This window comes from Chaetura pelagica, unplaced genomic scaffold (assembly GCF_000747805.2).
Source record: "Chaetura pelagica isolate M959 unplaced genomic scaffold, ChaPel_1.0 scaffold436, whole genome shotgun sequence".
Lineage (NCBI taxonomy): Eukaryota > Metazoa > Chordata > Aves > Apodiformes > Apodidae > Chaetura > Chaetura pelagica.
The window spans coordinates 1,311,405-1,326,486 of record NW_009953651.1 but is presented as its reverse complement, the minus strand read 5'-3'; the positions used below and the strand labels follow the sequence as shown (position 1 = coordinate 1,326,486).

General features: G+C 38.6%; 1 protein-coding gene across 1 annotated transcript in view; it reads left to right on the top strand.

Moving 5' to 3' along the window:
• The window catches only part of EXOC6 (exocyst complex component 6), a 92,786-nt gene that overhangs the window by 75,286 nt on the left and 2,418 nt on the right, over positions 1-15,082 (top strand). Inside the window, exons 21-22 of the mRNA XM_010000119.1 lie at positions 13,082-13,171; positions 14,625-14,833. Of these exons, the coding sequence (XP_009998421.1) occupies positions 13,082-13,171; positions 14,625-14,833 (299 nt within the window). The remainder of the gene's footprint in view (positions 1-13,081; positions 13,172-14,624; positions 14,834-15,082) is intronic.

Below are 15,082 nucleotides of genomic sequence, written 5' to 3'. Positions count from 1 at the left end.
TGCTGACAGCTTTTTGCTGCAGGATCTCTACCATTATGTCTGTGCCCTTCTGTAGTCCAGAGCTGATGGATGGAGTTCAGTTTTGGAGCCCCCAGCTCCACAGGACTTCCTCTGAATTCCGTGGGTGGTATGTGGTTCTTATGAGTAATGGATGAGCATAATTAACACAATAGAATAAATTAATTGTTTTCCTTCAAGTTACTTGTTATTTGTATTGTCTTAAGATCTATGAGTCCTTGTCAGCCATCAAGGAGCCATGGGTCTGGTAGCTTCATTAGCATATTTAATAATCTCTGCCCCCATATAGTTTTATCTGACCTGGTAGTATCACTGGCATGTAGGATATATTGGGCAACACTACTAATTTGCCTTCAGTACCTTTTCAGTCACATCAATCAACATATTTAGATTTTATTCCTTCTCTAAATTATCTGTCAATTACAGGCAGCATGCAGAATATCCCAATTTTTCCCTTTTGCTGGTTTTCCTTTGAAAAAGAAAGTTCTTCTCTTGAAGTCACTACTGGACCACTGTAAAATTCAGTAAAATGAAGGGAAACAAGAAATTAAGGATTGTTCTCTGCTTCAGACCAATAACAACACAGGGAAGGAAGTGCTTAGACACAGTATGACAAGGACTGGAGTGAGTGAAATGCAGTTGATGAATATTCATTAATTTGGATCATAGCATCTTAGAACAAAAGATTGTATTTAAAGCATTTGTACAATATATACCATAATGTGACACTGATCTGCAGCTTCAGTGTTTTAGGACTGCAAAAACACAAATAAAAAGGTATTATTCTGACTATCTGACTCTGGTCAGTAAAATCTGGGAAGATTAAAACACCCATATTTTCATTCTGTTTGTACAAAGATACTAATAGGTGGCTAAAGAAATTATTGAATTTCATACTGTTATGTAAATAACTAGTTTCTGATTGAACTAATTACAGTACAAATAATAAGACTGATCCAACTGTTCTTAAGCACAGTTTTATATCATACTGGCTTAAATGGTAGCATGTATGTCTTTTATGACTGTGTCTGGTTTGGAGCAGTTTGTCACCTTACAATTTACATAACAAAATTTACATACAAGTTTCACATGTTTTAGAACCTAAAGTAAAGTTCTTGGACAGGACTTTCCCTAGAGCATTGGTAGCAAAGGAGCAGCACAGCTTAGAAGATCTCAGAATCATAGAGAATGTGATGATGGGAGAAAAAAAAAAGAATAAGAACAGAAATGCACAAAATTTTTAGAAAATCAGTAAATGTCAAAAGACAAGTAGATGAAAGCCGTATATGATAGGGAAAAAAAGAAAAATTCAAATATATGGGATGAAAGACAAAGAAAGAGGGAAAAGTCTGTTCCTGTCTATAAATGCACTTTATTGTCCTTATCCATTTCTTTCTATTTTTAACATTTTCTATGGTTTATGCTGTGACCCATTAAGAGCTTTATTTTTTTTTTTTAAACAGTAGAATGATGTTTTTACCCAAAGGAAAGAAAGAACTTTCAGTACACAGTTAATGGTGTATTAAGTCCATGAAGCCATCAGGTTGCCTTATTCCCAGGAGAACACAAGCTTTCCCTGCTTTGGTGGTGTGCCTTCAGGAAATCGTTCCAGGAAGACACATAATTAGCCCACACTTTTCCAGAGTGCACAGTGTAACATGATGCAGTTAAACCAGAAGACAGTTTTCATCTTTTGACCTTGTGTCAAACATGTCAGTTGAGTAGCTTACCTGAGATCTGTAAAACACAGACCATCAGATATTTTCCCTCAGAAAGGAACATGAAATAGACACACAAAAAAAAGGCAACTTAAAACCTGACTTATTTTTAAAGTAACAGAAAAAGTACTGAGCCAGCCTTTGCAAATGGCACAACTCAGGGAATTCAAATTCTCCTTTCTTTTTGCCAGTCTAAAGTTTAAATAAAAGTCTTTGCCCTTGCTTAAGTTATATGAGAAGGACATTAAAAGTGTGTCTTTTCTTTTGGGATTGGTAGTACATTCAGTATAGTGTCTTAAGTCTTGCATCCATTGACATAGAGGGTAGCTTTAAAAGTTCACAGCAAAACAGAATAGTGTTGAATAATTCCTAGACAGAAATACACATGTAACTGGGGAGAACCTGCGTAACTGGTAGATTGAAAAGGCACAAGCTGAAAACTCAAACAACAGTGTAAAATAGTCCCTGTAGCTTAATTAAATAGAACCAATAATGCGATTTAAACTTATTTGAGTTAAAATTACTTTAATAAGGGTGTTAATTACTACAGGATTAACACTGCTTACATGTGATAATAGATGTGGTCAGTCAATAAAGGGTGAGAATAATGTTCGTTTAAGAAGCAAAAGAATCTAGCACAGGATTACTCACCAGAAAGGGATAACATTTCAAAGTGGCAAGGAAAATCAGGGGACGGGGTTTCCAAATTGCAGGAGGCAATAGAAGCTGAATTGTGCCATCATTACTCAGCAGAAGTTCAATCTATATTTGGATCTACTGGAGCTAAGATCTGAAGAGTAATTGTTACAAATTACATATTACGTAGTTTGGAAATTTTCTTTCTTCCAGAGCATTGTAAAACTAATATTTTAGATTAAACATTTTAAGAAAATACTGTGATCTGAGAAATGAGAAAAGGCATATTCTGAGGAAAAAGATGGAGTTGTAAGGAGAGTAATTTCTTGAAGGTGTGTTTCTTAGAAAAGAAGTAATAAAAGTCTACTGACATTAAACAGAAACAGTTTTTCTTAAAATGTTTGCAAACATGACAGCAGGAGAAAAAAAAGATCTTTTGCAAAAAAACCAACAAAAACAAATTCTGAGTTATTCAGGTTTCTTGTTACTGCAACTTACTGATCTCAGACATCTTTGTTAATCAGGTTATCTGGAGAAGAAAAATAAAAACAAAAACAAGTACCAGGATTTTATACAGGCTATAGTATTTGCTAAAAGGTTTTTAGAGTTATTTGATAGATATAAATGTGTAAGTAAACATCTTGTATTAGCTGAAGTGAACATTGTCTGGGTAAGAATAGAAAACTTTTGTCTGGTGATTCTGGCTTTGCCTTTAACTTGTCTATATTTACATTCCTGAGCTATTGATTGTGGAATTCCTTGTCCAGTGGTTCCCAGGTCTAGTATAGCTTTCCCTAAGGGATGTAACTTCATCTGCTATGATGGGTGGTTGTGCAGGCATACCCTGAATACTCTACTTTGGAAGAAGTAACTATCCGTTTACAGCAAACTCCTGAGCACATCTGTAAGTGTTTGTGTTGTACGGGTTGCATTGGATTTTTGTTTCTGGATGCAAACAAAATTATGCAGGTTTCTGGCCTATTATATCTTTTATTTCATTGGCTTCCCAAACACTCTAATTTGGCACCCAAGATCAGCTGAAGTACTTTACAGTTGCTATCTTTGTATCTGCTTTCTGAAAAGGCTTTTCAGAGAGATATCCTGTATATAAAATGCTGAGGCTTTGATGGCCACCCAGGAGAAGAATCTGGACCACTGAGACTCTGTGATTTTACTAAATTTAGATTTTCAACTTTGTGAGGGTGCACAAATCCTAAAATTAAAAGCCCCAAAAGTTATAGATTAAAAAATAATGGGGCTGTTGTGTGGAAACAAACTTGTTTTCCCCTACCAGCTGTAGAGCCCTGGGCTACCTCAGTGGAGATGATGTGTTTCATAGTGCACCCTAGAGATCACTGACCTCTGTGAAGGCCAAATGTTGCAGAATCAGGAGTTGCTCACAAACCTTATAAACAGGATGTATATACTCCTGGAAGCCTCAGTCTCTCCAGCAGTGTCATTTCAGTATTTTTCTCAGATGCAATTTACTCTGGTGTCTTGGTGAAAGTCAGAACATGACAAGGAATAACTGGAAAGCTAGGAAAAGGAAATACCCTGGTCTACTGCTGAATTCCTAATTCCCAGTGGCCAGGTTGGTGGCTTCCTGGGTCAGTTCTGTGAGCCACAGCTTCACAGAAAGAGCTGTTCATCACCTGTTGTGCGAGCACAGGGCTGACGCTGTGGAGCTTGCCATTCTTACTTGTCTTCCTGTAGGCATCGGTTTATTTTTTCACATCAAGGCTCTGTATCTAAAACTCCTCCCTTCAATTCTGAAAGTAATCAGTCGGAAATTTAAACTTGGAGTTGTAATTATACTTGGGCAGACGACTATGGATGTTTAGTTCCAGGAGCCTGACTTTATGTGCATTAATACAAGGACAGTTTGGATTAGTTAGTTCAAAATAGCATTTATCAGATAATTACTTTTTGTGATATGGTATATATACTGACTCCTGGTGAGACTACAGGCATCTAAAGTTATTCACATGGGTATTGTTAAATATGTCAGGTGGGACATGAGTGTTCAATTCCAGAACACACTATGGAAGACAACGTGAGTTTGTTTTGTGTTTAAATTTTATTCCAGTTACACCAAGTTAGATGATTTTTAAATAGTCCTACCTTCTAAAACCAGTTAATGTTAACAGTAGATCTGAAAATGTTTGAATACACCTTTTTAGTGAAACACCTCAAAAGGATTTTTACTGGAAGAATTGAAACAAATTATACAGTTTTAAGTCCCTTGAAATGTATTTTAAGGTACTGTGTCCACATCATGTGCCATCTATGGCATTATTTCATAGACAAGCAAATACTCAAAAGCTAGTTTGTTATAAAGCTCGTGCATTTGAAAAAAAAAGCTTATAGAAGATTTAGGTTTACATAAACAAAACTCTAAAAAGTATCTCTTCAGTTAATGTTTTGGTTTTTTAAAAAAAAATTACTCTGTAAGTGCTACTTGCAAGTATCTGTTTGAAAAGGAGAAAATCAGAAGCCAAATTAAAATGACACTTAAAGTCTAATTGTGGTATATTAATAATTTTTAAAACTTAAATATTATTTTCAAAATCTTGTGCAGGTCAGAGGTGGGTGTCCTGTTTTGGGGGCTGCACTTGTCACCCCTGCGTGCTGTCTGAGTGTATACGCCTGTGTGAGATGGTCAAACAAAAAAAAAAAGATGAATGACCTGACCATTGCATAATACATAATTTTGAATCCACACAAATTTTACCATTGACATAGTTTTATGCTTTGTCTAAAAGGACTTTTTGTATGGGCTAACGGGCTTGACAGGAGCAATTTGGCCCAAGCCCGTGCCCTCTGGAGCCTGACTGTCTGCCAGGCTCCTGCTTTTCAAACTCTTCCCTGTTTCTAGACTCAAAGGACGGTTATTTTGCTACTAGTCCAGCTTACTCTTTAATGATGATGATGAAGAACACACTTAATAATAAATATTTGCACTATAATTAAACAAATTTTCTTTGAATATATATTACTTCTTGCTCTGTTGTGTATTGCATAGTACCTAGCTGTTTATATTTGCCTCAGTGGCTGTTTTTCAGTGATTTTCTTCAGAAGTTACATCTTGGGCTGCTTGAAGTTTTAATGATATTTGTAAAATTACATTGTGTCAGCAAGTGTTACATTTTTTTAGGCAGGCCTAAGAACAGAACATGTATTTGTATTTACTTGTGGATGTAACAAGGCCATGTATCTCTTAGAGTATTCCTCAGGATCCAGATTTTAGGAGAGAATTCTGCCCTTGGGAAGAATGTGAGTTATAAAGGATTTATTTGAATACAAATAAGTTTTTTTTTTCTTAGTGTAACAGCAATTCTCACTTGTTCAGCAGTCTTAACCCCTGAGTCTGTACACGTAAAAATGTGTTAAATATGTATCCCTGCATTCAAGATAGTGACACATATGGTTTTCACTTACAAATTTGGAACAGGTAAAAGCTTTTAAATATAAAACTGTTTAATTCTTGTGAACATTTAAACGTCTCAAATTTAGACACAATTTCTAAATGCATAATGCTTTTAAACAAAGTAAAACCTAGCACGTTTTAATGCAGTGGCTTCAAACTGAAAGACACTGACTTTTTAACACAAACTGTCCTTCCTTTGAAAATCCAGGGCTCAGTTTTCAAAGCATTGCCTAGGAATTTAGCCTGCGACCCCCATTGACACTAATGGGAATTGCATAGCTAAGTCCCCATAACATCACTGTGAAAATGCATTTGTTATACCAATCCAGAAAAAGGGTAGCATAAACTACAGGGAGGCACTCACAGATCAAGAGATCAATTTACACTTCGAAATACAAGACCAGTGTGTGTTATTCCAGTTATGTGATCAGTAGGGGGGATTTTAAAATTCACCACATTCACAAAATAAGTCACCAGGAGTAAATAAAACAAAATATTTTGGCAAGTGGCAGGCAGACTTGCTAACCAGGCTAACAAGATATTTGTCAGCAGTAAAGAACACCAGCTGATTAAGTGATAATTGCATTTTGCTGGTGCAGTGTTATTCTACAGTTAGCAAACTTTGTCTTTATTCTTTCTGGACTAAGATACCTATATTTTAATTGTTGTTCCTTTGTGACTAGGAAATGTTTAGAGTGAACAAGACTTGTCTTTGTCCAGTTCTGATTTTGGTCCTTCATATTTTAGTTCAAATCTAATAAGTGCTTTCCTGGTGTGTTTGCTGTAATAAGCAGGGAGATGAAGTTTAGTGAACTAATAGAAATGGGTTTTTGATAATTCATTGGAAATAAGTGCACACATGTGTAACATATACTAATGTGTACTAGTGCATGGGTTGTCCTTGTGGAGCTGTGTTATTGCTGTGCCTGTGAGCTCCAGTTGTGGACCAGGGCCCTATTATGCTGGGCAGAGTATAAGTACTTGTTTTAACAAAAGAGAGTGTTCCCTCAAAGTTCACAAAGCAGTGAAATCATAGCTCCCCTGAAAGGCTAATGTTATGACAGAAATTATGAAACAACTATGATTGTGCTTGACAGGCTTCCTCTGCAGTCATTAAACCTGTTTGTTCTTCTGAATAAAAGGTGTGTATGTAGGTATAATGAGAGCTCCTCGTGGTGAGGAATGTTGAGAATTGGGATGTTTGTGAGTGGCTTTGGTGAGTTTACTGTGTTTAAAATAAAAAAAGCCCCCTTCATCTTTGGAGCTTTTATGTTCCAGATCCCAATACTAATAATAATAATTGAAATATTAGCATATTTGCTATTCTTTCATCTTAATTAATTAAATTATACATAGTCACAGGACTTTTTTTTCCAGTTAAAACGCCGATCAGAAAAAATTGCAATGTGGTTTCTCTGTTCTCTCCTAAAAAAAAATAAATTAAAAAAAATTGGGCATAGCTTGCAGTTGAATATGCCTGGCACCGTTCATTTCCCAGAGGAGTTCACCAGTATTCTAGGCTTTGGGGTTTTTTTAATTGAAGAGGTCAAAATCCATTATATCTAAATTTCAAAGAATTTACCAATTAGCTGTAGTCTGTGATGCCCAGCAGGTGGCTTTTATGCTATTAAAGGGAGATTGTTTCCATCTCTGATCAAAGCAAAACGAAAACAAAGGAAAATATAGAGTATTTTGCTGTACACAGTGCAAACCACATGTTGTGTAAATTATAGGTGAAAACAGTGTGTGAGAGACTTCGGTTGTACCATGTCAAGAAAAAATTCTGTTTTCACACTGATCCTCATGAGGATTTTAATGGTAATGTCTAAATCTGTTTAGATTACTGATTAGCTGAGAAGATTAGACAGCTTGCTATTTCCTAAAACAAAAGATTTTAGCATTTTCTTATTTAAAAGTAAAAGTTAAAATGCACAATTAAGTAGATTAATGAATTTTCTAGAAGTAAAATTAGAAAAAACTGAGCATGCTGGAATGTCACAAGATGCAAAAAAGTTCCAATTTGCACTTTTCAATGAATCTAAACTTTCCTGATTTTTACCTACTTAAAAGAATGTTTGTGACCTTTTGACCCTTTTGTTATCCCTTGCTCAGAAAGGCCTTTATTCTGTAAGGCTTAGGTATAAAAAAATAAAAAGAGCGTTAATGGCATAACAGTCCTTTCTGATCACCCAGTGTAAGATGTTTATGCAAAGTGTCAATAGAAGCAATTGGCCTAACAGTGTGACAACCTGCTTTGCTTGGAAATGGGCTAATCTCCTGTTTGGGTTATCCAGAGGTCAGGTACGGATTTCTTTTTTTGCACTCCTGTAGCGCGTGGGTACGTAACCTGAAAACACTACGGGGCAGAAATCAGAAGCAACTGAGCCCAAGAATGCCACAAAGGTGGTTTGTTTGGATTTTTTTTGTTTTTTTGTTGTGTTTTTTTTTTTTATTAAGTCTTGCCCGTTTTGCTTTTCCTGATTTTTTAATTTATTTTTTTCTCTGACTTCTAGTTTTCCAATTCCTGGTCCCATCCCAGAGAGTCTACTTGGGCATATGACATATAACGATGACAGGGACTCTACCAATATCATTATCTGCTGCTTCACTTTGGTGGGGTTTTTTTGTTTTTGTCTCTTTTTTTCCTTGCTTGGTTTGGTTTTTTGTGTGGTAATTGTTTAGTTTAGTCTTGTTTTTTTATCCAGACAGGCATCATCCCACTCTTTTTTTGAAGTTCACGTGGAAACCTACTTTAAATCTGAGTTTTTGAGGCTGCCCCTGTTGCCCTGTCACAGCAGGCTGGAACTCAATAAGCGCTCAGGCAAGCATAGCAGGCCAGGCAATGGGCCTTGGCGGCTGCACGCTGTGAACTCCTGCCTCACTGAATCAGCTTCTGTGTGTTTTTATAACTGCCTGGTTTCTTCCCTGTTAATTATGCCCCAAGGCTGTGGAAAGACAGCATTTATCTGTTTCAACAGACTAAGCAGCAAGTGTTCTGACATGTTTATCAGGCAAATTGTACCTGACAAAAGGTAATTACGCATACAATCAAGTGCAGACGTAACTGGGTGATTAGGGGTTAATAAACTGTTTAGCATAAGAAATATTCAGCTTGTGAGCAAGGAGAGTGGGCCAGAAGGACATAACTGTGACAGCGATACCTTAAAATAATTACTTTTCTTTTGATGGAATATTTGACTTTACAGAAAGGTAAGCAGGATATTAAGTGTGCAACTCCTCGTTTTTATATCCAGTCCTGGTCACTGGTGCCTAATGTACAACCAAAGCTATTTTCTGGCACTCTTACTACTTCAGAAGAGGTAATAGCGCCATTCCAACTTGTACGAAGCTACTTTGATAGTTTACAATTAGGATTTGCAATTTAATTTATTACCATTCTATGATTTTTGTAGAATAACAAACACAACTGGTGTTGTCTAATGGACACTGCCCCCATTTCCTTCTGCAAAGCTCTCATCTCCTGTCTCTGCTCTGTTGACTCTGTGCATAGCTAGTTCCCAAAGCTGCATTCTCTTCCAAGATTATTCCTGACAGTTGCCCAAAAGTAAAAAGGAAAGGGCATCTGTGTGATATTTGAGGATGTGACAAGAGCCTCAAACAGCATTGAAAGGGCTGGATGGTCAATTCCAGCAGTTCCCAGTGCACAAAATTCTCACATAATTACAACATGGCCTAAATACAGCGCTACGGCTGAGCTACTTTAGGTAATACAAGACAAAGCTTTCCTGAGCAACGATTACCAGTAATTTCTATCCAAACATGGCCATATCTCCTAGATACTGGGAAAAAGCATGAGTACTGGCATTGAAGAATAGGTGCAAGTACCTATCTGAAACTAGAAGTTTGTCCCTACAATTTAAAAACTTTTTTCCCCTGTATCATCAATAATCTAGTACTTTGTGTTAACCAAACCCATTAGATATGAAGGTCTTAAAGAAGGGCTTATTTTAACGAAAAAATAGTTTAGTATCTTTTTCAATAAAATAGTTGTGTTTAAAATAAATCTTCTATTTTATACATCCATATAATGTAAGAGAGTCAGTAGTGCAACCTTTTACATAAGTTTATATAATCATCTTTTTTCCAAATGGTGTTTATGTCGAGCAGAGAGAGCTCGTGTTAGACATAAAAGGCATGTAGAAAATACAGACATGAACAATCAGTTAGAAAATCAAAGTATTGTAAGGTGTCATTCAAAATGCAAGTGCGTATTTCTATAGTGTTAGAAGTATATATCTGATTTACAGTTTGGTGCTTTGAGAAGGCAGTGCTGTTTGATATAGTAAAAGGAATGTGCTCCTCTCTGATAATGAGTCCTACTCGTTCTAAGATGTTGGAGAAAGGTTCGCCCTCTGTCACACCTTTACAAGAGGCAATTCCTCTAAATAAGGCAAAAATACCCTATTTTTTAAGTGCAAGTTGACAGTCTATGGGACACTCGGGTGTACGAGAAAAAGTAAAGCCTGTTCCCTTTTTTTTTTCTCTCTAATGTCTCAGACACTCACACAGGTACGCACGTTTCTCTGAAAACTGTTCCTAGTCAGAAGGGCTTGCTCCTAGGGAAGCATATTCTGCTTAAGTATTAAATTCTCAGGTATAGCGTTGTCTGCCTTAGCTTATTCTTATTTTTCATGGTTGTTATGGGATAAAGAGACTACAACGGCGCCATTGTTCTTGGAGAGTATGTATATCTAATGTATTACGTGCTTCAGAGTGTTTCAGCTGTATGATAAGCTGGTTCTGACTGAACACCCTCGGGTGGCTCCTTGGGTGGGGCGGGGCAGCTAACAGCTAATGTTCTGCACTGCTGCCACAGTCTTTAAGAGGAGTGGCAGAGATTGCCTTTCTTTCCGGTTTGAAGTATTTCCCATACTGCAAAAAATTATTTTGCATGTGCATAGTAAACTTTATTAGATCCTAGTAATTTTTCCTTCCTAGTAATTTCAAGGCAAGCTATGCACATTCTAACCTTGAAGAAGTTGCAGCCAGCAGCACCAGTGTGATGTGCCAGACTCTGTGGATCTTGGTTGATTTTTGAAGCAGGAAAATATTTATTGCTAGGACTTACTCTGTGTATGTATTTCTCTTACTACAGTGCATGTCAGTGTGGACCATTCCTTGCTAGGCAAAACCTCTCATTTTCAGTTATTGTCCCACTAATGGCAACAGTTTTAGTGGATAAAATAGCACTTGGAAATGTTGCTTTAATTTAGCCCTTAATAGGTTGATTCTAGTTGCCACAGTAAGAACTATTGTCACAGAGCCAGCAAATTCTCTTGTACTTCATCCTTCACAACTGAGAAGCTGTGGGGCAAGCTCATCTGAACTTAAATCCCCTAAATATTTTGTTTGGTATGTGGGATTTTATTTGGTTTTCTGGGTTTGTTTTATTTGAGGGGTTGTTTTTTTGGTTGTTTTTTTGGGGTTTTTTTGTGTGTGGGTTTTGTTTTGTTGTGGTTTGTTTTTTTTTTCTTTTTAAATTGTCACTGATTGTTTTTCTGGCAAATTAATGCTTTTATGATTAGACTTGCCCGTGATACAGTTTTTCTTTTTGCACATTATAGCAATCACAGTTTTTTAAAATTGCAGAGATTTACGACCTTCTTTTATTTCAGCAAAACTTAACATATCCCATGTACTACGTCTCTGTAGTATGAGTCACATCAGCATGTAAAGCCAAATCCACAAAGTATTTTCCATTATATCTTCACCTTGAATACCATGTAGCATTACCAAAGGCTATTCCCTCTCCTTGTGGTTTTGTACACACCTAGTCCCAGTCACTTTATAAAATCATTTAAATATGCATCTATTGTGAATGAAAGCACAGCAAAATTACAGAGAAAAAGTTGTTTGGGTTTTTTTCTCCTCTGTTGAAGAGTTGGCCAAGTTTTAATGATTAATTTTGTTTACCCATCTGTTTGCATGACTTAAAAAACAGACTTCTTGTTTTTTCATGTTTGTCTCTTATTTTCAGTAAACTTCATGTATAAATTTCAAGGTAACTTTATCTTTTACTAAAATGAATATCATCTACTAGTGGGTTAGGTAGACCAGGGCTTCATTGTCAGCTTTGTTTTTCCAGTAGTATGTTCAAATCACATTAAGAAACCCATTTTTGAATGGATGGACTGTCTTCCAGTTCATATGCCTGTGGTCAAGACAGTACCACTCTAATAGAGGTATTTCTGTATGAGGAAGAGGAATTACAGTGCTTGATTTAAGTAAGGCACACATTTCTGTAGCAGAAAGCTGTGTAAATCAGAAAGGAACAGAGCAGCAGAAGTTGAATGGTCAGTATCTCAGCAGCATGGCTGCAGGAGTGAAGGTGAATTCAGGGTTGTGCTCGAGGCAAGCTTTGTGTGGGTGGATTGGAGTTATTTCCCATACATGTGTGATCATCCTGGGACCAGCAGCTCCCTTCTGCTAGACTGTCCTTGCTGCCGTTGGCTGCTTGCCAGCCTGGTCCCCTAACAAAGTGTCTGCATTGACTGAACATCTGCCAAATGCCAAGTCAGATGCAGGTGATATGAATGGCCAGGACACAGATCCAAAGAGCTGCACCCCAGGCAGCTCTTGCCCACCCACAGCGTACAGTAGGTGCTGTCAAAGCCCATTACATACAGCCATGTGCCACAGCACAGACCTGCAGCTGTGAGGAGGACAGAGCACACAATGCATAGCTGTGCACAGCAGCCTGCCCTACAGCAGTGGCTGCAGCTCCATCACATCTCCTCCAGCAGGAGGGCACGTTTGTCACACTGCAGCCCCGGAACACGTGCAGAAGGAGAGAAGGGAGCTATGATTGAGTGACATGTCATTTGACTGCATTTCCCTAGTCCTTTGTGTTACCTGCCATATGTCATGATAGCTGCTTCAACTTAGGAGACTTATTAGCATGAGGCTGGTTGTGTGCAGCTCTTTGATCAAGTGTGGAGCAGGGAAGAGGCTCTGGGAACATGCCATTTGCTGATAGTGTCTCTTGGCATTCACTCTTCGGAGCCAGGACTGCCTTGGACTGCACTGAATATGCTTCATGTTCTCTTGGGACATTGTTTTATCTCGTGTTGAAAAGCAGCAGACTCTGTGATCCGTTCAGAGCCCTGCATGCCCACCTGTGTTTGATCAGGTGACAAATGAGTTGTAATCTTCCACCTCAGCCATCACTGTCACTGAGATATCCCACAGCCACAAAACAATCAGATGACTGATTCAAGCATTGTCACTATGCTCATGAAAATTGCTCATGCAATATTGGCAGGAAAGTTTCTTTGAACTTGTAAGCACTGTAATTGTAACAGCCATCGAAGGCTTTGGGCCACATGTTGCTAATGGGATAGAGAGCTTCCGGGTTGGTTAGGACTTACCCAGAATCCTCCATTTCAATGTTACAATGGGGATAAGAAGTTAAATCTTTACCATTGATTTACTGAACATGACTACTGCAGGAGCATTGCCACGGTCCTTTCTTTCTTAAGGAGGCCATGACAAGTGCCGTTGTAATTAGTAGTGATTTATTAATTCAGTTTACTTCTCTCTGCAAGAGAGATGGAACATGAAGTCTCTATATTATCTAGTTCAGGTTCCTGTGATTGTCTGCTTTGTCCTCCCAGCTTGTGTTGCACATCTGCTTGTGCTGTTTTGCTGCTCTTTTCATCAGGCTGTTGGATGTATCGTACAGCCTGTGTGAGGGCTGGGCACTAACGTCTGCTGCAACACTGGTAATAAGAAATTATGAGTAACATGCATCAGCAACTGAGGCCATGGATTTCATAAATGCCACTAATTGCTGAGTTATCAGAGCCTTCTTCCCAAATTTGTTTGCTAAGTGACTAAAGGCACGTTCTCTTCTCTCCAGCTCAGTAGGAGAGTTGAGAGTGTCCACACTGAGGAAGTGCTCTGTGAGAAAGAACTATTTGAATTTGACCTTGACAGCTGTCATGGATATGTAGTCAGTAGAGAATGAAATAGTCTTCTTGCTTTTATACACATTTCACCCAAATGAGATAGTAAAATGTGAAATCTAGATGTTTGTAATGGTCCCTGGAGAACTTTGGAATGTCAGAGCAGTAACTGTATCAGAGGTCTGTTATAAAGGCAGGAAATGTTACTACATATTCATACAATACTATACTACATATATGGAAGGAGTAATTAAATAGAAAATTACTTATTTAAATTAACAACTTCATTTGAAAGTAATTAAGAAAAGGATCAGGAAATGGAAAAATTTGGATGAAAAATGCATATAAAATTTAAGCTCTGAAGATTGTCTGTATGCTTTTATGCTGTAATTAAGTTGGTGTTACAATCTAGGGGAGGAGCTTTATGGGTGATCTGTGATGTTCTGTCAGACTTAGAAGTTTAAGGCTCTCAGAGGTGCAGTCCTGCTTGTGTACCCCAGGAAGTCAGAGAAGTGGGCACCTGCTGCAGCTCTGCCAGTGGGAGCAGGGGCAGCTGCTGTCATGCCCTGGCTGGAACAGCTCTGGTCTGGCTCAGTAGAAGCAAATGTTTAAAGTTAGAAGGGTTCTTTATTTAAATAGCAGGTATGACTTGCAGTAGCCTGTTGCGTTTCTTGAAGTAGTTTTGTTACAGAAAATCCAGTTCTATCCCATCTTTCTAGGTATCACAGATGCAGCAAGGGGTCTCCAGGCAAACAGGGGCTCCAGGTTACGCTGCTGACCCAGCTCAGCAGAGCACTCAGGTCATTGCCAGCTGGGGCAGAGTGTTCCTAATGGTTCCCCACGCTCATTTAACAGTAAGTTAGGCTAACGCAGGGCGGCCTGAGAACAACCTCACGATAGCCCTCAGCAGCAGGACAGGACAAGGCACCAGGCTCGGGGGAAGCTGTGGCGCCCGCCGGTGACGTCAATGGGAGCGGGGCCCGCAGGCCGCCCGCCTGTGCCCTGGCCCCGGGCAGCCTGGGCAGGGAGCCCGGCGGTGCCTGGCTCCTACCTGTGATGGCAGAGGGGGAATTAGGCTTTGAGGGCTGCGAGGGGGCTGGCTGCTGGAGGTTAGGCATCGTACCCGCTTTTAGAAGCAGGCTGTTTGCTTGAACAGCAGCTCTGAGATCCATGAGTCAAAAGACCTCCTTCAGAACTGCGGCCAGCTGAAGGGCTGTGCTTGGAGGCTTTTTTGTTCCTCCATTTAAGTGTTTTAGGTTTGTTTGGTCCAAGAGTATGCTCAGGGTTTGGGGCTGAGTCATGAGGATCAATCACCGTGGAGAGTGCAGAAGGGGTTGTTTAATTCACTTAATTGAGAC